Raw genomic sequence first — 21,261 nt, 5'->3', positions numbered from 1 at the left:
TTTACGTCACATTTTCAGCTCGACTCAGCTCGCTTGGAACCCCGGCTGAGTAGGTGCTAAAATGGGACCTGCTAGCAGGTACTACGACCTAATGGAAAAGCTTTTAAACCGAGTAGAGTCGAGCCGAGTCGAGCTGAGTAGGTACTAGTGGAAAAGGGGCATTGGAACCCTGGCTGAGTAGGTCCCAAAATGGGACATGCTAGCAGATACTACCACCTAATCTAAAAGACTGGGGTTCAACTGAGGCTAAAGCGAGGTGGCTTTTTATTCGAGAGGTGGAGCCGCATGTGCACGTCCACATGTGTCCAAGTGGACGCGCATTCAGCCGCCTGGGCGCGCTCTTGTAAAAGCCCAAATGGGATAGCAAGTGGTTTTGAGGACTCGCTATAAGGTTTCCCTAACGTGTGTGGTCAAGAAAGCAGTCGGCATAATGTATAGCGGGTAGCGTGGGCGCAATATACCGTTTAGGCATAGTGGAAGCTGCTAAACGCATAATTCACGAGTAGCGGTTAGTGACAGCGGGTAGCGCAGTGGGAAAGATAGAGCCCTGGGTGAGTGTCGCTGCCTGTGCTTGGGTTAGTTGTCCAGGCTCTTTGCAAGAGTCAGCTGTATTTTCAGACAGCAGGCTGAATTTGATCATTTTCCTCCCTGTATTCTCATGTGATTAGAGCAGCGATGATCAAACCAGCTCTTCTATTTGGATGCCTTTTCCTGCTGTCCAGCCTGTCTCTGTGTGAAGGTAAGCAGTGTGCTCTTGTTGATTAGTGGTTAGCATTATGACTATCAAACATAGATGAAACAGGATTTACATGATTGTTCTCATCATGATTATTTAATTGTTAAGTTTATTTCTTGGATCATGACGGCGTGGATCAGAATGAGGCTGCATGCAGTTTGTTATAGAGAGTTGGCCTGTCTCTGTTGAACAATAGGAACATTATAATTTACACAGGTCGATTTTATCAGCTGTCAAGACCACTGTGCACAACCTCTTATGTTTGTTTCCACAGTGTGTGCGTTTGTGCATTTTTACACTGTGTCTTTCTGTATTTTCCGGGCTGATTGTCAGACCGACAGACTCACTGCATCAGTTTTAAGACACTCCCTGTGGAGATTTTCGGCTGCGCAGTTACCACAAGAGGAAAACAAACCATACGTGACGCAGTTAATAACAACACTTCAACACTTGTGTGCTAAAGTGCTAAAGAAGAAGAGAGCAGACCTCATTCCAGCAATGAAATGTACAAATGTACATTCTGAATGCTGTTCAACATGTAAATAACCTTAAATAACAACAGCCTATACTTTTCCTCCTTCATGACATAAAAGACATGAGCTTGAAAAAAAAAAATCCTATTTCTCCCAGGTCAGTCTCAGCTGATTGGTCCTTCTCAGCCAATAGTGGCGATAGTTGGTGGTCACATCTTTTTGCCGAGCCACCTGGAACCTGCTGTGGACGCTGTTGGCAGGACAGTGGAGTGGACGAGACCCGACCTGGACCACAGATTTGTCCATGTGTGGCGACGTGACGGCGTGGAGGTTGTGTCTAAAAAACACCTGTCCTATGAGGGAAGAACGTCTCTGTTCCTGCACAAACTGATGAACGGAGACGTTTCACTGAAACTCTCTGAAGTGAAACTCTCTGATGAAGGAAAATATCAATGCTTCATTCCTTCACTGGACAGAGAATCTATAGTTGAGCTTGTTGTTGGTAAGTAGGACTGTGTTTATTGTCCATGATTCATGTTCTCATTGCAAAGTATATGATGTATTCATTCCCTCATGATGTGTTTTCTTCCAGTCAGTGTTGATGAGTAGCTTGTCTGCCCCTAGTGGCTGTTATGAGGAATATATATGTGTGACATCTAGTTTTATATAAATGCCATGCTGTTCTGTGTTTTGTCATTTCAGATGCTCACATGGTCACATGCAACTGCTCTACAGCTCATATCTTCACTGGTGTTACTGTTGTCCTCTTGTGTATTTGTGCACATTGTTTGGAGCTTGTTCACATTGTTATTATGATATTGTTTCATTTTGGCTGTCCAACCTAATTCTGATTAAAGAGTAATTTCACCTCTGACTCAAATGGTTGTGAAGCCTGGCAGGTGAAAAGTTGGACACCTGAGGCCTGTATCACGAAGCAAGCTCAGTTTTCCCTGGATTACTCAGACCTATCAGGATACACTAATCGAGATCATGGTGATCAGGGATAACCGCCATCACAACGCTGGTTATCAACTCGCTCATTCGATCCAGGTTTGCCTCATCAAGAGCCATTAACGCGCATGTATAAGGGGCGGAGTCTGAGGCAGCAGACCAATCACAAACATGAGCGACAAGGAAAAAAGCACAGCGTATGTCATGGCAGAGGTACAGCGTCTTATACTGGAAAAGTATGAGGAGGAAAAACAAAATTTACACTCTAAATCGAACACCGCGGCTGCTGTGAAGAGAAGGCAGAATGTTTGGCAGTGTATTGCCGACTGCATAAATGCGCAAATTACACATCAGTGGCTCAAGTCCACATCTGATGCTGAAACCTATGAACTCACTGCACTGCACAGATGTGCTGCCTGCGTGTATGACAGGTATAGCTGAATTCCTCCAGGTGTAATCCCTCAGGGGGTAAAAGGACGTGGGAGCAAGTAAAAATTAAACACAGAACATCATTGCATTTGGTAAGTTTATTATAGCCTGTTAAACAGGTTGACCAATCAGATTGCTTGGCTGGATCTACGTGTTGTTCATCAACACAACACTATCTATCTATACAGACAGACATAAGTCACGTCAGTGCATCAGGTTGACAGCCTGAATAAAATCATAAACTGAGCTGCGTTAGAACTTAGCAGGAACAAAAGGCAAATATAAATGCCTGCTCGCCCTCTTGAATGAAGGGTACAAATGATGCTTTTTCACATTTGCATCAGCGAGCTGTCAATCAAGCCCAACCCCCCCACCCTCCCCACCCCTCCATTAAAAACATAAAGAGCTAATTAATTGTGCCATTTTAAATGTCCCTAAAATGTTGTGAAACGCCTCTAAAAATACTTTTAATTATCAAATGTCCTTAAATGATCTCTCATTTGTTTTCCTCTCCTACAGAGTGTCAGCTCTGTATAGCAGGCAGCTGTTAGCCAGGCTGAAGCTGCTTCACATTAATATTACAGCCTCTCTCTCATACAGAGAGTCGTCGGCAAAATCTAACAGATTTGATCGGTCCAGGAAAATCCTTTAATGCCGTAATGCTCTCCTTATTTGGACTCGTTGTTCAATGGGATCCTCTGTGATTGGGCAGGCTACGTTTTGGCAAACAGCTGATTGGCCAGGGGGCGGTGCTTTATGTAGGATTCAATTCTATCCTGAAAGTTAGCCTGCCCCGGAGCAGGCTAGCAGGCCAGGATTAGGACAGGTTTTCTATCCCGATGAGAAGTGAACCAGCTTTGTGATACAGAAAATCCGGAGTTGAGCCTGAAGTTATCTCGCTAACTCCTTAATCCCGCTTCGTGATACAGACCTCTGGTCTGTGCTGCCAGGTGATGTCACCATTTACAAAAGGTTTTGACTTGATCAGACTTTGGTGTGGCCTTTTGTTGCTTTTTAAAACATACAAAGACCCACAAGCAGATTAAAATACATAGTTCAATAAAGTTACAATGTTAAATCATGTCCATCAATGTCCACGACAGTGTTCCTTCTTCACAATCACATTTCTGTTATGGTCCTCCAACTTTGTCATTAATTTCACAACTTTTCTCTGTTTCAGGTGTCTGTACACAAACAGAAAGGACCATGAACTCAGAGCAACTGAGACTGCATTCAGAAAATACAGAGAGACAGAGGGATGAGAACGAGAGGAGACTTCAGGAAACAGTGAGGGAGAGAGACGGAAATGAGTTTGTGAGGAAGACCGAGAGGGTTCTGGCTAGTAGCCTGGAAAAACTTGAGAAACAGTTAACCTGTCTGAAACGTAGCAGCTGGTCGGGGTGGGAGGACCCACAAATCCAGAACACGCAAACTGAGATATTGAAGGAGATTCAGATGCTGATGAGCGAGATTGAGATTTTAAAACAGAATAACCCAGCCAGCCAGATTATCTTTCAGATTCATATTCTTCCGACTTGCGATGCCGACCCCCCATTCCCCAACTGAAGCCTTTTGGGAAGCCACAAAACGCCCAGACCAATCAGCATCCTTTGACAACGTGCAGGCGTGGCTTCAGAGACGAAGACAAGTTTCAGTTCTCTGAGCTGGGAGACAGAAACCACAGGACAGAGGAGAACCCACGTCCTCCGTTGTGGTCCAGCTCGATGCTCACTCAGCGGTCCCGTCTTAACAAACTTACTCCTCCATCCTGAAGACAGGCAGGCAAGAGCTGCAGAAGTGGAAATAAAGAGGAGCAGCCATCAGTCTGTAAACAGGATCTTCTAAGTACAGAAACAGCTGACGAAAGCCAGATGAGAGGCAGAGTGCTCTGTGTTGAAGAAACGGGCCGATCCCTAACCCTAACCCTGACCCAGCCACTCCAGAGATGTCTAGCAGGCTGAGCTCACTGAGGCCTTTTCTTTCCAACACACTGATGCTGCCGTTCTTCAACCTGCTGCTAGATTATTAGATTATACATATTAAGTGTGTGCAACTTCATTTGCGTCTTCACTGAGACGTTCCTGTGACCAGCACCCGACTAGAAATCCCGGCTGTGCACGAGGACTTATGCATATTTCATATCTCATATTGTTAGATGTAGAAAAGGCCCCAAAGTTATCATTTTGAGAGTGTTGCCTGTCAGGTTATATAATCTTATGTGTTTTATGTTCAGTTGTAGTTCTTTTATTGAGTGATCTTATTTTGGTGAGCCAACCCACGTGATGGGGAAATGTTGTCAAGTGACGTCACATAGCTAGAGAGGAGAGTTACGCTGCAGTTAAGCAGCTAGCTACAGAAACTGGTGGAAACCCTTTTTAGAGATCTGTGCATGAATGAAGGGTGAGCTCAGTCAGTTTATAAATGTTTTACCTGTTTGTTGTCCTGTTAGGAGTGTTTTTGGAACTGTACTTTGCTTTTTTCTCTTTTTACAAATGAATTTGCACTAAATGAATGTAATTTTAAATTGACGACATGGCCTTAGTCAGTCTGCTGCAGAAAACAGACCCCTCTGGTGAGGCCTCCTATCTTAGCCACACTCAGGCTCTTGAAGCTTGGTGTCAAAACAGCCAGCTAGTGATCAGTGTATCCAAAACAAAGGAGTTGTTTCTTTGCACTAAGCAGGATTTGACAATAAAGTCAGTTTCACTTGATGGTCAACCTGTTGAAACTGTGGAAACTTTTAAATATCTTGGTACAGTTCTTGATTGCCAGCTGAGTTTTACTGAAAACACAGTTTTTATCTTCAAGAAATGTTCTCAGCGACTCAATCTCCTTAGAAGATTGAGCTGTCTTGGTGTTTGCCCAAAACTGTTAGAACTTGTGTACATCACACACACTGAGAGTGTCCTAACATTTCATCTTTCTGCTTGGTTTGGTCACTTAAGTGTTAAGTGCAAGAACAAACTAAATAGGATTGTGTCAGTGGCAAGTAAAATTGTGGGAAAACCCCTAAAGCCACTTAGCCATCTTTATAGTGAAAGGACGAGGAGAAAAGCTGGGAGAATTGTGGCAGATAGCTCTCATCCTCTCTCTAGTCACTTTGAACCCTTGAAGTCTGGGAGGCGCTACAGAGTTCCTCTGGCCAAAGGCGTCTTCAAAAAATCTTTTATACCAAATGCCATCAGCATTCTTAATTCAACAAAGTGACCAATCCACAGATGCTGATATGAACTGCTACATGTCTATTTTTATTTTCATTTGTTTATTTCACCAAGTGTGTTTATGCAATCTTTGTATGTTGTTGTATTTTATAGAGCCGTCTGTCTTACATGTTGGTGAGCCAAAGACAATTTTGGACAACAAAGGTTTATTCTATTCTATTCTATTCTATTCTGGCACGTATATTGACTTATTTTGATGCCGTTTCTTCGCCGAAATTATGCTAGTGCTAATTAGCCGCAGGAAGCGGTCTTTCAAAATAAGAGTTTGCGGTCGCTACAGGAAGTAGTATTTGAGTTTGTCAGCATTAGCGCTAACTTCACTGTGATAAAGTATAAGACTGTAATCTTTGATTACCTCGTTTTGTTTTAGTGTCAGTGACCTTATAATATTGTTTATATTATTTCTTATTTGTTGGATTATTATTTATGAACACAAGGTTTCCTTTATTGAGTTGTTTTGTTATTCTTTCTTTGCAGAGAAACCACAGACACAGAAGTTGTGTATTTTCTGCTCAGAGAAAAGTAAAAGAGTGAACTGCAGCTCATCCTCTCTGTCCCTTATTCCTCATACTCTGAAAAGGCCTTAAGTGGTGTTCTGGCCGACACAGTGAACACAGTAATACACCTTGAACTAGCACCCAGCTCAGTCTTCTCTCCCCTACATTAGATGTTTATATGTTTTATATTTTTTTACTGTATATAGTCTTTATTGTATACATTTCTGTATTAATTTATTTAATTTTATTTTATGTTTCTATTGATGCTGCTGTAACATAAGAATTTCCCAGTTTGGGATCAATATAGTAAATCTATCTATCTATCTGTCTATCTATCTATCTTCTGTTCTCTGATAAATACTCTACCAGCATTACTGATACCTGATCACCAGCCTGGTTATTACACTCCACCTGGAAAGGCGTTGCAGCCATCATGTAGTTTGTCTTATTTTATCTTTATCCGGTTGCATGCGCACACACTTATGTGTGCGCATGCAGTTCTGACACTGAACACAAGGGGGGAGTGTTGATGAAGGAGGTGCATGTGGCTGAGCTGTGGATGATGACGGTCTATTATTAAAAAATAAAGATTCCCACAGAGAACGTGAAGCTGACGTCACGTCGGGACGAGACGGCAGTGCCATCAAACACATTTTCTCAGATATGAAGTAAAAACATTGACCTGCATTGGCTGCAGCAGCAGCAAAGAGGGAAAAAATTCACCCCTGCGTCAAAGATTATGAGCCAACAGCACACGAGCTGTGGTTATGATAGATTGATTTTCAATGGGCAGGTACATGAGCGCGCTCCCGACACCCACCTGAACTATGAGGCATGACGTAACTTCACGTTTTCTGCACTCCGAGCCAGGAAAAAAACACCTCAAAATAAACATACTGAGGTTAAAGTAACGTTGTTGTTGAGTATTTATTATTGATCAGTGAACATAAGTCCTCGTGCACAGCCAAGAGTTTCAATCAGGTGCCGGTCGGTCGCAGGAACGTCTCAGTTCTATTTTTTTTTTTTTTTTAGTTTTTTCTTTCTCCCCAAAGGTTAATTGTCATACAACAACCAGGACAATATACCACAGTATCATCGTCCAACCCAGCTCCTGTTTCATGTAGTAAAGTCGCGGAAGAAGACACAGAATAATTGATTTGCGCTTCCTCCATTATTACTAATACATTATAATGAAGTTATTTCTTTATTGTTGTTCTTTAGTATTATTATAGAGCTGGGCTTTCTGTCGGAGTTTTACTACTGGCTTCTGATGGAAGGCGTGCGCGTATGTGTGTGTGTGTGTGTGTATGTGTGTGTGTGTGTGTGTGTGTGTGAGAGAGAGAGAGAGAGAGAGAGAGAGTCATTTAATGTTGCTCTCTAAATGTCTTAATTTCATTGATCACAGCAGAAACTTTGCTTTTCCTCTGGTTACACAAGTACAAACAAGTACAAAGAAATAGCCTAATGTACAACTTCATTCGGGTTTTAACTCCACCATAAAGTAACTGTATGTAAAGACAGAGCAAACACATTCGTGTTTTCGCTTTGGCGCAGTATCAAATTTCATTCAGTGGGTTGGAGTTAATGACGTCGGCCGCAAAACCGAAAGTATAAACTTTGAATGAGAACCGCTACTTGTTGCTTAGTTAGTTGTTGCCGGCTCTTTGTAAGAGTCAGCTTTATCATTTTCCTCGCTGTATCCTCAGGCGTTTGGAGCAGCGATGATCAAACCAGCTCTTCTATCCGGATGCCTGTTTCTGCTGTTCAGTCTGTCTCTGTGCGAGGGTAAGCGGTGGATAATTGTCTTGTTTTTTTTTTTTTTTTTGTTTGTTTGTTTTTTTTGTCTGAGTAAGAAGCAGCAGCATGACCGACATCAAACATGAAGCAAACAGCTTTTACATTCCTCACATCGCCCTCAGCATGATTATTACTGATGTATTTCTTTATTTATTTGAGTTAATTTCTTGGATCATGAAGGCGCGGATCTGTTGCAGAATGAGGCTGCATACAGTTTGTCTTTTGTTCTAGAAAGTTCTCCGTTGAACAACAAGAACATTATAATTTACACAGGTCTGTTCTATCAGGGTGTGCAAAAAAATTGTTTGCCTACTGTTAGTGTATCATGCTGCTTTGGTGGTTACTGCACACAACCTCTTACCTTGGTTACCAGTGTGTGTGTGTGTGTGTGTGTGTGTGTGTGTGTGTGTGTGTGTGTGTGTGTGTGTGTGTTAGCGGGTTGAGTCAGACCTGATTGAACTGGTTTTAAATCTCGTCCTGTGGTGATTTTGGGCTGCACTGTTACACGACCAGAGGAAAACCCGAACCACGCAGTTCATATCACTCATATCACTGCTGTTAATAAAGCCTCGCAGCCAAGAGGGAATTTCTCCCCAAAGCGCATGTCTGTTTTGTGTTTTTAAAACTTGATAAAAAAAAAAAAAAACAACCCAAACTGGCCTTTTTCCCAGCTGATTTCAGTGATAACTTCCCGTTGAAACCCATCTACCTCGACAGTACTTTGCCAAATGTGTCCTTTCTTGATTTTGCATGCACCTTCCAGCTTTTTGACACTGAAAAAAATGGGAGTAGGAGTAACATAGGCAGAACCGCCACTGTTCACCTGTCTTCTCCACCCCTCCTCTGACGTCCTCAGGTCATTATTGTGTGTGTGCAGAGGAGTGTGATTGCAACTTGCCAGTCATGTGTTTCCCATCTTCCTCCGAAGCTGTGTGTGTGTGAGAGAGAGAGAGAGTGGAGATAAGCTCTGTGTGTTTCATCAGCCATTACGAAGGAGGGGGTGAGTGGGGTGGGTTTTAGTGGTGCCACCATTCATGTGTGTTTATGTGTTTGTGTGGCTGCCACACTGATGAGTCACTGCACCCAAATAAGGGCTTCCAGTTCACGTCTGCTGGCAATGCTGTAACTTCAACTTCAGCTTGGGTTCGACAGTTCAGCTTCACAGATTGAGTGATTCTATTTCTGATTTGTAACCGCATTGAAAGGTACTGACAAAGATGTGCTGTGATGCAGAAATAACAGGTGAATTGATAAAATGGGTGTCATTACCCTTTAGTAGCCTTAACAGCCTGAAGGGTCTGAATGTCACTTGTGACATACATGCAGCTGTGAGGACATATAAGCCATCAAACTTTTACACACACAACCCAGGAATTTTTTTTATTGGATTCAGACTTCAGGTCACATCGAGCCTCTTGTATTGCAGCTTTAAAAAAAAGTGAATTTTTACACACAAAGTGAACTTTTTTGTGATTTGTTGTCTGTGAGCAGCGAGTAACCGCGTGCCCAAGAATCAGATGTGACCAGCAGACCTTATTTGAATAAGAATGATAACTCATGCATCATAACTTTAATTTTCGCTGAAAAGCTTTATACTCATATGGATATTGCACTCGACCATGTTGCAATTTCGATAATATTTGAGTTAATTGTGAAGTCCTCGTTACGAGGCACATCACGACATGAGAACCAGGCATTGATATTTTCAAACTCTCCCTTCACACCTTTAACTTTAAACTTAATTAATAATTCCCTGAGGCCAGGGGTTTCCATGTGTGCTGCAGAAAGCTCTCACCAGGTTAAAACAGGTCACACTCCTCCTTGACACACCTACTCTCCTCTCTGAGTTGTAAACCTGCAGGTCTGCACAGCCGAGAGAGAGGGAGAGAGAGAGGGAGGGAGGGAGAGAGAGAGTGAGGTAGGGAGAGAGAGAGAGAGAGAGGGAAAGAGAAAGAGAGACTCATGAACATTGTCTGAGTGTGTAACTCACGCCATGATGAAGCGAGAGAGAGAGAGAGGGAGGGAGAGACATGAGAGAAGGGAGAGAAAGGGAAGGAGAGAGAAAACGAGTGAGAGGCAAGGGGGAGAGAGAACGAGTGATCGAGAGCCGAGGGGAAAGAGTGAAATAGAACAAGTGAGAGAGAGAAACAGTGAGAAGGGAGAGAAGGGAGAAAGGTGGGGAGAGAGAGAGGAGAAAGAGAGAGAACCAGTGAGAGAGAGGGGAGAGAGAGAGAACAAGGGAGGGAGGGGAGGAGACAGTGAGACATGAGAGAGGGGAGAAAGGTGGGGAGAGATAGAAAGAGGGGGGAGAGAGAAAAAGAGAACAAGTGAGAGAAATAAAGACCACACCCAACGCAGGCACTCAGTGCTGCACAAGATTTTTTTTTTTTACTGGTAAAACAAGACAAATACACAAGAAGTGATTTAGCACAGACAGACATTAGCTGACAATCTGCACTCATGCAGCTCTGCAGCAAACAAACATCACATTACACAGAGACTGAGGCGTGACGGGAGAGGACGAGATGGGGAAGAGAAGCGACTTGGACGGAGAGGAGAAACAGAAAAGGGAAATTTCCTTCCTCCTTCCCCCTCCCCCATCCCTTTGTTCTACTTTTCATGTCTCTAAAATATATATTTTACAGTTGGAGAGTAAGGGTGGAAAAAAAACCCTGCAAGGTTTAACAGCAGCCACACAGTGAGTGAATAGAGAAGACGCAATTAGAATGACTCAGACATCATTTTAGGAAGTCACATGTCTTACTCTAGTCGGTGCACTCAGATCTGGGGAAATGTACTCTTGCAACAGAGGTGCCAGAAAGCCCAGAGAACGGTGTGTGTGTGTGTGTGTGTGTGTGTGTGTGTGTGTGTGTGCGTCATCAGAGAGAAAACTTGTTTTTGTGCGTGTGGTGTAAGTCAAGTCCATCTTTTCTTATCTATTTGCAAGAAGACACAAAAGAGGAACATACCTAATAAATGCTTCTTCCCTCAATAAACTCAGCAGCTTGATACTGACAGGAGTAAAATGTTCACTCTCCTGTGTTAAATTAAATTCTACCTGCTGATGCAAAATAAAACATCATCTGTGGACTTGGCCTGTCAAACCCGGATCACCTCGCTTGTCTTGCTTCTTCAAAAGCCTTGAAATCCCGACACAGCACTACAGAACTGACATTAAATCATGTAATCTTCCTCAGAAAAATCCAGCCTCTGTGGTACCTCTTTGCCAATGACATCGCCATCAGTATCGGCTTCAAAAGTTAGTTTGCAGTCATGAATGATGAAATAAATAAAAACACTCTTAAGGCTGACATGGAAATTGAGTTTGGAGTATGTCACAGAGGCGAAGAGTTGAAAAAAGGTCATCAGGAGTTTCTAATAAGCAGATTTTCAATTAGTTCTCGAGCTGTGGAAAAGCCTACATATCTTTTATTTGATTAGAGAGATTGTTCACAGATAGTTCTGGGTAATTTTACAAACCTGGAGTCTTGAGCACTGATATTAGGATATCTTACTCAGTTTTTGGATGTCTATAGGATTGTTGGATCAAATTGTCCGTAGACATCCAGGTTTTGAGTTAAGCTATAAGTTGGCACCTCTTTCTGAGCTTTGTCCAGGAGGAGGCCCCGTGTCTCCATCTTTGCAAACCCCCTAAAGCCTATGCTGATGTGTCCTCTTTGTGTCTTTTCGTCCTCAGGACAACCCCATGTGAAGGTGTCTGCATGGGCCGGTGAAAACATCGTGCTGCCTTGTAAGATCCCCCCCACAGAGGACATCTCAGTGGAGTGGTCCAAGAAGGGCCTGAAACCGAATGTTGTCTTGCTTTACCGTCAAGGCTGCGAGACACACGAGATGAAGAACCCAGCCTACGTCTTCAGGACACACCTGTTCATGAAACAGATGAAAAACGGAAACATCTCGTTGATGATCTCCAACGTGCAGCCCAGTGACACAGGGATCTACCGCTGCCTCATCCTCCCCACACAACAAATCATTAAAACTGTTGATCTAACTGTGGGTATGTAATGTCAACGATTTTAATGTACAAATCATCTGACAGCAGCACTGTATGTATGGCACTGAAACTGCAGCTTCCCCAGCGATTACAGACATTATAACTTCCCCATTCAGGACACATGACAGGATATGTCTTGTGTGGTTCCTCATTTTTTTTTACAGGGGAAGTGTCTCAGCCTGAAATCTCAATCACCGCTGAAAGTGGCAGTGATGGAGAGACCCTACAGTGTGAGGTTTGCTGGTTGCCAAAGCCTGAGGTCGAGTGGCTGGATGACCAGGGCAAGGTCATCAAAGGCAGAGACTCAACTCTGAGAAACCCTGATGTCAACCAGTGCTATACAGTGACGAGCACAGTGAAGGTCCAGAACACCGACAGCAGCAGGTTAGTTCAGTTTCATTGATTTAACTTGAAAGTGAGAACCTCTAAGGCGCTTTTTTTCCCATTTCATCCACATTTTTGGTCCTAAGTACGGCAGTGTACAAGGGTCAGTGGGGAGGATTCAGTCAGAAGGAAATCCTGATGATTTGAATCCAGAATCACAATCTTCTCCTCAGCATCTGGACTCTGAAGAGACGTTGCTGTGACTTGGGTCGATTCAGAAGAAAACAATCTGGTGATTCTGGGCTAAAATCAGCAGGATTTCCTCGTTCCTAAATCCCATGTCAAAGTAGAATTTGTTGAGGCCATCATCTGCAGGCCTGATGCATGGTGAGCCTGGCTCCTTGGCTTAGAAACATGCAAAAGGAAACCTATTGACCTATTGATGACTTTGTAGAGGAGTAAAATGCAGGAGAAGAGGTTATTCAATTAAAGGTCCTTTATTCAAACATCTGAGAATCATTGCTTCAGCATACAAGTCCAAAAATACATAGGATTACAAAGGATTAAGTAGGATACATGCACAGGATTTTTAGCGACCAAAGTTACACACAACCCCACAACAACATTACGTTTGTCCGGTTGCTCATCCACCAACTAATTTGAGCCCTCCAAACTCAGTATCTGGAAAATTCAGAGCTTTTTTTTCATCCTAAATATTACCGCACTGCCCCGGCTGCATTTTTTTTGTCTCCCTACAATGACCCCAAGATTCTGTCGTAGGTATAGTGCTGCATTGCTTTATTTTATAGTAGCCACAGCGGCTGCCACTGCTCACAAAAACTGTTTCTGTTTCTGTTTATACCATTCACCATTCATTCACCATTCATTAAGTTATAAGGAGAATCCAAGATGGCAGCAGGTCTAGATGGTGTCTGTGACATGTGTCTGTGTTTTTACTAATAACTTTCTTAATCTGTTAAAACTCATACTGCAAGTCAAGCAAAGGTATTTCATGGCACAACTTTAATCACTATTAGTGCAAAAGATGGGGATGTCTCCTCTCTGATATTTTTATTTGGACATAACCTGCCTCAGTCCTCCAAATCAAATCCTACTACGCTGGACCTCCTTTGTTTCTCCACCTGGCTGTGTTTGACTGCGTTTCTGTGTCTCTCCACCTGGCCGCTTCTCCTCATCCCCTCCCTCCTGTTGTCCAGCCGCTGTGGGCTTCGCTGGGAAGCCTAGCCCCTCTGGCTTTCACCTGTCCGGCTAGGGTCTTCACTCTACCTGGCCTTCAACTACTCCTTCCTCACTTCAGTTTGCGCTACACGCATTGCGCCTGTGACTGGCTCAAACGCGCGCATACACACATACTTCGCAGAGCTCGCTGGACAATGGCTCTTATCGTGTCTTTTCTTTTCGCGTTGTTGTTCTGGGACTTCAGAGCGACTGGACACTGGGTGAGTACATCTAAAAGTGTGTCTTCCCCTCAGGATTTTGCATATGGTCATACTTGCTCTATACCCGTCTTTAACTCCGTGCAACCCCCGAAGCGGTTGGCACGGGACACAAATATTTTGTGGAAGCTGCCGAAAGTCTTGGTACGCTATCTAAGCCTTTTGGCCTTGAATGACTTTTTTGTGTTCAATGAAAAATCTTTGTCAGACATTAAGTACATCATGTCCTGTAAATCCCCATGCAATGTTGCTAAACGGAGATGGTTGATTGTTTTAATGTTACTTATGTCTGGAAATGTGCAGCCAAATCCTGGCCCTGAGCCGCAGTGTGTTAAGACGCCATCTGATTTTAAATCGCTGTCTGGTCTTAAAATCATTCATCTTAATGTGCGCAGCTTACTTGTAAAAATGGATATGTTTAGAATTTGGGTCAATTCAACAGATGCTGATATTGTTGTGGTTTCTGAAACATGGCTGACAAAATCAGTTTCTGATAATGATATTCATATTGATGGATATAATGTTTATCGTGCTGATAGACCTAAGAAAGGTGGTGGTGTGGCCATTTTTGTGAAGGCAGAACTTTTTGTCAGGATGATTATGGCTCAATCCATCTCTAAGCAATTAGAGTTTTTGGCTGTGAGTATAGAAATTTCTAAGGGAGTTGGCTTAACTGTCCTGGGGTGTTACAGGCCCCCATCTGCCTCTACTGAGGCCTTGGAGACTCTGGTGCACCTTATATCTAAACTGAAATTCACTGAAATTGTTTTAGCTGGTGATCTAAATTGGGACTGGCTGAAACCAGTATCTGATGATTTTAAGTCCTTTTGTGACTCTATCAATCTCACCCAGCTGATTAACTTGCCAACTCGTCCAAACGTTAAACACCCTGAGAAATCTACATTAATTGATCTGATCTTGACCAATGTCCCTCATAAGTTTTCTGCCATTGGTATTTTTTGCAATGATCTGAGTGACCATTGTGTTGTTGCTGCAAATAGAAATACAAAAATCCCCAAAGTAAAACCACGGATTATTCTTAAGAGAGATCTTAAAAATTTTAATGAACAAGGTTTTTTTCATGATTTGTTTTATTTTAACTGGAAAAGAATAGAACAAATCCCTGATGTTGAATCAGCATGGACTTTTTTTAATGAAGGTTTTGCTCAGATCTTAAATAGACATGCTCCTTTTCGGAGGTACAGAGTTAAGGGGCGTGATAACCCGTGGTACTCCTCTGATTTGGCAGAACTTGTTCATGCACGGAACATAGCGTGGGCTAAGGCGAGGACAACGGGTTCTGTCACTGATTGGACCGCCTACAGACAATTAAGAAATAAATGTTCCTCTATAATTAGGAAGGCCAAATCAGAATATTTTCTATCTGTCACCACAAAAAACTTAAACGACCCAAGGAGATTTTGGAAAGCAATAAAAAATCTCTCTGTCAGCAACACTTCTGCGGTACCCTCTGTTGTCATGAAAGATTCTGTTGCCATACATGACAAAATGGATATTTTGAATTGTTTTAATGAGCATTTTGTGTCTTCTGGCAACCTGTTTGACTCTGCTTGCTCTGCATCTGTGAATTCCAGCGCTGATGTGCCACTGTATTCTGGTCAGTTTTTTAATTTCATGCCCTTCTCTGTGCAGGAAGTTCACAAGGCTTTATCAGAGCTGGATCATAGAAAATGTGCGGGACCTGATTTGATTGATCCTTATTTCTTAAAGCTTGCGGCTGATTTTGTTGCTGAGCCACTTACACATCTTTTTAATTTAACAGTGGAGACAAACGAAATTCCAATGATCTGGAAATCTGCTTTTGTTCTCCCCTTGTTGAAAGGGGGAGACCCAAGCACCTTGAATAACTATAGACCAATATCTGATCTGTCAGTATTGGCCAAAATTCTAGAGTCTCTTGTTAGTGATCAGCTAAAGGAGTTTTTATACACCAATGACATTTTATCAGCACATCAATCAGGCTTTAGAAAGAGACACAGCACAATCACTGCTGCAATGAAAGTGGTAAATGATATTTCTGTTGCTCTCGATAGGAGACAACATTGTGCAGCTCTCTTCATTGATTTGTCCAAAGCTTTCGACACAGTCGACCATGATGTTTTAAAACTTAGACTGCTGCAATCCGGTCTCTCAGAAGATGCAGTTGCTTGGTTTTCAAACTATCTCTCTAATCGAACTCAGTGCATCAGATTTGATGGTCTAAGCTCTAAAACTATTTCTGTTCTTAAAGGTGTGCCACAAGGGTCTGTCCTGGGACCTCTTTTGTTTACGATTTATGTAAATAATCTGGGTCAAAATGTATCCAATGCTACCTTGCATCTTTATGCTGATGATACTGTCATCTATTCCTGTGCAGCAACTCTTGTACATGCAGTTCATCATTTGCAAACTGCCTTTTCTGTTCTGCAAAATACGTTGTGTGAGCTGAAACTTGTTCTGAATGCTGGTAAAACCAAGCTCATGTTGTTTACCAATTCTAAGTCAAGCGCCAATGTACCTGTGGTAACTACAGCTAATGGTAAAGAGATTGAGGTTGTCAAGTCTTACAAATACCTGGGTATCTTACTTGATGACTCTCTCAGTTTTAAACCACATGTTCAGTACCTGGTCAGGAAGCTAAGGCTAAAATTAGGTTTCTATTTTCGTAACAGGCTGTGTTTCTCTTTTGATGCAAAAAAGCGTCTTGTCGCTGCTACTTTCTTACCTGTACTGGATTATGGAGATGTTTTATATATGCATACCTCTGGTCAGTGTCTTCATATGGTTGACACAGTGTACCATGCATCCTTAAGGTTCATTACAAACTGTAAAGCTCTTACTCACCACTGTGAATTATATGCTCGGGTAGGTTGGCCAGCTCTGGCGACCCGTAGGTTCACACATTGGTGCATTTTTATTTATAAGACTATTCTTGAGCTGCTTCCGTCCTATCTATGTGATCTCATTGCAAAGAAACACACCGGGTTGTACTCTCTGCGTTCACAGGAACTCTTTCTGCTCTCTGTCCCAAATGTCCGGACTGAAATTGGGAAGAGGGCTTTCAGTTACTCTGCTCCCTCGACGTGGAATTTGTTGCAGAGTGAACTGAAACTAAAGGACTTGGTGTCAATTAATGTTTTTAAATCAGTAATGAGAGATCGTGAATTGAGGTCCATTGAATGTCGTTGTTTTTAGCACATCAGTGTTTATATTAGTTTCCCCGAAAGCACTGTTTTATTCATCTTTTGACTTGCTTGTATTGTATTGCTGTGTTGTTGTAATGTTTATTGTTTGTTTGTTTGATTGTTTGTCTGTTTGTTTGTTTGTCTGTTTGTTTGTTTATCTGTTTGTTTGTTTGTTTTGTAGTGATTTTCTCTTGTGATTTTAACTCTTTCTGTTGTTTCTCTGTCTGTAACTTAGTGTTTTTGCTGCTGACCGTCTTGGCCAGGTCGCCCTTGAAAAAGAGATTTTTAATCTCAATGGGATTTACCTGGTTAAATAAAGGTTAATAATTCATCTTCAACCGCTTATCCGGAATCAGGTCGCAGAGCTGTTTATTCCAAAGAACCCCCCAAAATATAAAATGCACCACTCTCTGCTTCTATCGCTTGCTACCAGACATAAGTCGGCGATTGATTGAATCTTACGTTTGCAGCAAAGAGTAGCAGAGCAGCAGGAGATATTCATGAGAAAGGGTCGCAGGGTATTACTTGAGCACAGAAAATGTGACCATATTTGCAATTGGAAAGACAAAAACTATCATTTAGCAAGACTTTTCAAAAAGCAGAGGCAATCAAAGGTGAGGTAAATGGGGATTAATTCCTGTAGAAGATGTTTTTTAAATCACAAAAGTGGGGGAAATCAAATGGTGCTGATGAAGTACAGAAAGTTTCAAGTTCTTTGAGAAGAACAAGAGGCAACTCAGTCGGTAGAAACGAATCCTCGACTCAGTTTATCCACTCCTTCTTTACAGAAAGTTCACCGTCAGAATTCGTCAACCGCAGATCAACAAGATCATGAAGATCAATTACCACTTACCAGGTAAGAGTCCATCACGTAGCTGAATTAACCTGAAGAACTCACATTACACACACACCTCAAGTGTTTAAAGGCACACCCACCTGCTACATCAACGGTGCAGTCTTTGACAAGTGGCCCAGCTTTTTTCAAACCCACAGAGCCTCCGGGTTTTCCAAAAATCCCAAACACGTGCCGCTGAATCTCAGGGAAAAGTCTATAAAATGATGCACAGGACATGAAGCTCTTTTCTGTTTGATGTGATGCTGCAGCCATAAAACAACAGCGGTATCAGAGTGATGGAGCGTAATATTGGTTTTTCTAACTTTGAAGCTACTTAAGGGGACATTTAAGAGAAAATGCAAGAACTAAGTAATGTGTTAATGGTAGGTAGCAGCTGTATCATATCATGGGAATGCAGACTAATTCTACTTCCTCTTTCTTACTTTCTTTCTTTCTTGTCAGCTAAAAACACGGCGTCCTGCACAGGATACATGGCTGGCATTATTTTTTTATGCCTTTCATCACTTGCAGTTGCAGTTGGAGTTGGATTTTTTGTCACAAAGAAAAAGACAAAGGAAGCTGGTAAGTCAGGAATATTTTCTGTTTCTTTAGCAGGGAGGCTCAGAGCCCCGTTTCTCATTTTTGTTTGCATTTCAGATTCACCCCTCCTATTATCTCAGGGGTCAATTTGACCCCTAAGATGTTTGACATCTCTAAATATTTAATGAATATTGTTGTTGTTGTTTTGCTTCATATTTTTGACTGGTATATTTTCAGTGTCCTGGAAGCATTTGGTACCCTTCGGTGTTTCTTTGGGGGCAGTTTGACCTCAGACATCTTTAGCCGTATAAAATATATGAGAAATATCAACATTTTACTCACATTAGTTTTGGACATGGGAGGAAAAACCTGATTCCCACAAAAACATTGATGTATCAGAGGGGAGAGCTATTTATGTCATCAACAAGACACACCTAAACAATTTATTACAATCATTTCAATCATTTTTTTTTTAAATCAACCCCAATTTATTAAAAATGTTAGTAAATGTGACGGTAGAAAAGAGAGCTGAGTTTCTCTGAAGTGAAAAAGTTACCGAATCCTGTATTACAAGACAATGGCACACAACACATTGACTGTGAAGTTTTGTCAGGACTGAAACAAGTGGTGACAGTTCCTCTATCTTGAAATCACACAGAACGGAGCCAGACACCGACACCGACACCAGCAACAAGCAGGAGGTCCTCCAGTGACAGTGCAGCTAGCACAGAGAATAACTTGCTGCTTCTGGATTCAAAAAAGAGGTTGAAAGAGCCGGCTGAACCTGAGTCACAGCCGCGCGTTGAAGGCAACGACCGGATTCAAAATCAGCAGCTGAACAGGCAACAGTCTGTCATCACCAAGGCCCCTGATTCTGTCCAGCACATCAGTGGTAATGGGAATGCCAGCTCCTCACCGCCAAATTCCACCAACCGCAGTCCACATACTGATGGTGACGCAAAGCCAAGCCTGTCACCCCGTAGGAGCCGCCCATCCTTCAGCAAATCTGAAGGATGGGCAAACCAGAGTGATGGTCCAAAACATGGAGTCCCAGTGCAGGACAGCGGTCCTCCACCTTGCAGCCCAAGCCATGGCAACAGTCCCCGGCACATCGGCAGTCCTAAACGCAGCACTCCTGATCTCTCTAAAGCAGCTGCAGGATCGACCACTTCACTTTTCAACAATCCTTTGGCGCAGAAATCCAGTTTCCCTGTTCGTTCCAATAGTTGCTCTCTCCCTGTGCGTGGTCCTAACACTTCCCTGCGTGGGAAAAAGAGTCCTTCATTTAGAGCAGACCAAAATCGCTACAGTGCCCTGGCTGAGTTCGACCAAGAGTAGTGGATTTTCTGTCACAAGCAGAAACCTGATGACCTGAGACCGAGCAGGTGTCATCTGAACTCGTCCAGACAGAAGGAAGTGATGTGACTCACATGTTCTGGGCTGTTTTTACATCTTTTTACAACAATGTGAGGGTTTTGCCTGTACGAATGGCTCCAAACATCCCTGGTGTCCCTGGACATGGTGGAAGAAATAAATCAATTTACCGACCTGCATGCACAGATTCAGATCTGTAATGCAAACTGATTCATAAACCCATTCGTTAAAGTTGAACGCATACCCCTTTTCCACCAAAGGGGTTCCAGGGCTAGTTCGGAGCCAGTGCCTGACTTAGCACTGTTTTTCCACCGCCCAAGCACGGGCCAAACTGGTTCCAAATCAGTTCCAGGTAAGGACCAACTTCGAGCAGGGGCTAAACAGGAGCCAGAGAAAGAACAGATGACGCGACCCACTACGTCATTGGTGGGCGGGCTTACAGACTCAAACAGGAGCAGCGAACACTAAATGTATAGGTAAACATAGCCGTCGTTTGTTACGACCACAAATACGCCAGGTAGCCGGCAATAATTGCGTTTTTCGCCTCTGGATTGCAATGTTGGCTTGTAAACACACGAGCAGTATTTGCATCGCTGCGACGAGTTGTCCATGTTGGTTGTTGTGATTCCAAGCGAGCGTCTCGCACACCGACGTCATCACATTTTCCGCTGACGTTATGACGTGGCTCTGACTTGGCTCCGGTTGGCTCTTGGTCGGTGGAAAAGCAAACCGGTTCTTTGTTGGAACCAGTTAAGCACCGGCTCTAGCACCAGCACTGAACTAGCACCAGGTTCTTTTTGGTGGAAAAGGGGCAACAGTGACATTATTGGCATTAAAAACATATGTATTGGAATCAAGCGGTACATTTTACGAATGCAAAGGTACATATCTAAAATTCAAGGGTTCGATATATAGATCTGTGGTTGGTTTTCATGGATTTATTTTTTCTGCCATCCATCATTTTACCATTTTCTACCGTGGTAGCACTGAGAGTTGGCATGGCTCTTGTTTTGGCCATGTAAAATGTAAAATATGGCTCCAATAATCCTTTGGTGCGCACCTTGGCAAGACATAAGGTGTTTGACCATTTTTGGCCATTTTTATTCCCTTTAGCGAACAGCCCAATTCACATTTTGCAAAATGCAAAAAAAAAAAAAAAAAAATGTAAAAAATAATATATAAAAAAGGTTGTTGATTTTTTTTTGCTTCTGTTTTTATATATTTTGATATTGTAACTGTTACAAGAGAAATGCACCAAAATGCTGAGTCATTGTGGTGTTGAAGTGGATGAATTCAAAATATCTTAAAAGAAGGGAAATAGTGAATTCATGCTTTTATCTTTATTGAGTTACGCTTTGAGGAAGTTCATGAACTTCCTCAACTTCCTTGCTTCTGCAAAAACTCTAATTTAAGTCTGAGGACGTTTG

General features: G+C 42.6%; 1 protein-coding gene across 1 annotated transcript; it reads left to right on the top strand.

Moving 5' to 3' along the window:
* Positions 1-28: 28 nt before the first annotated feature.
* Positions 29-19,798, top strand: LOC115377018 (butyrophilin subfamily 1 member A1-like). Its single transcript, XM_030076873.1, has 7 exons — positions 29-78; positions 669-739; positions 1,367-1,711; positions 12,284-12,503; positions 17,874-17,941; positions 18,383-18,502; positions 19,119-19,798. Exons 1-7 carry the CDS (start codon positions 62-64, stop codon positions 19,796-19,798), a joined length of 1,521 nt encoding a protein of 506 aa, XP_029932733.1. The 5' UTR covers positions 29-61.
* Positions 19,799-21,261: the final 1,463 nt, after the last annotated feature.

Source organism: Myripristis murdjan, chromosome 18 (assembly GCF_902150065.1).
Source record: "Myripristis murdjan chromosome 18, fMyrMur1.1, whole genome shotgun sequence".
In the NCBI taxonomy this organism is placed as follows: Eukaryota; Metazoa; Chordata; class Actinopteri; order Holocentriformes; family Holocentridae; genus Myripristis; species Myripristis murdjan.
Note: the sequence above shows the minus strand (reverse complement) of the source record. Positions and strands in the feature narration are given on the sequence as shown.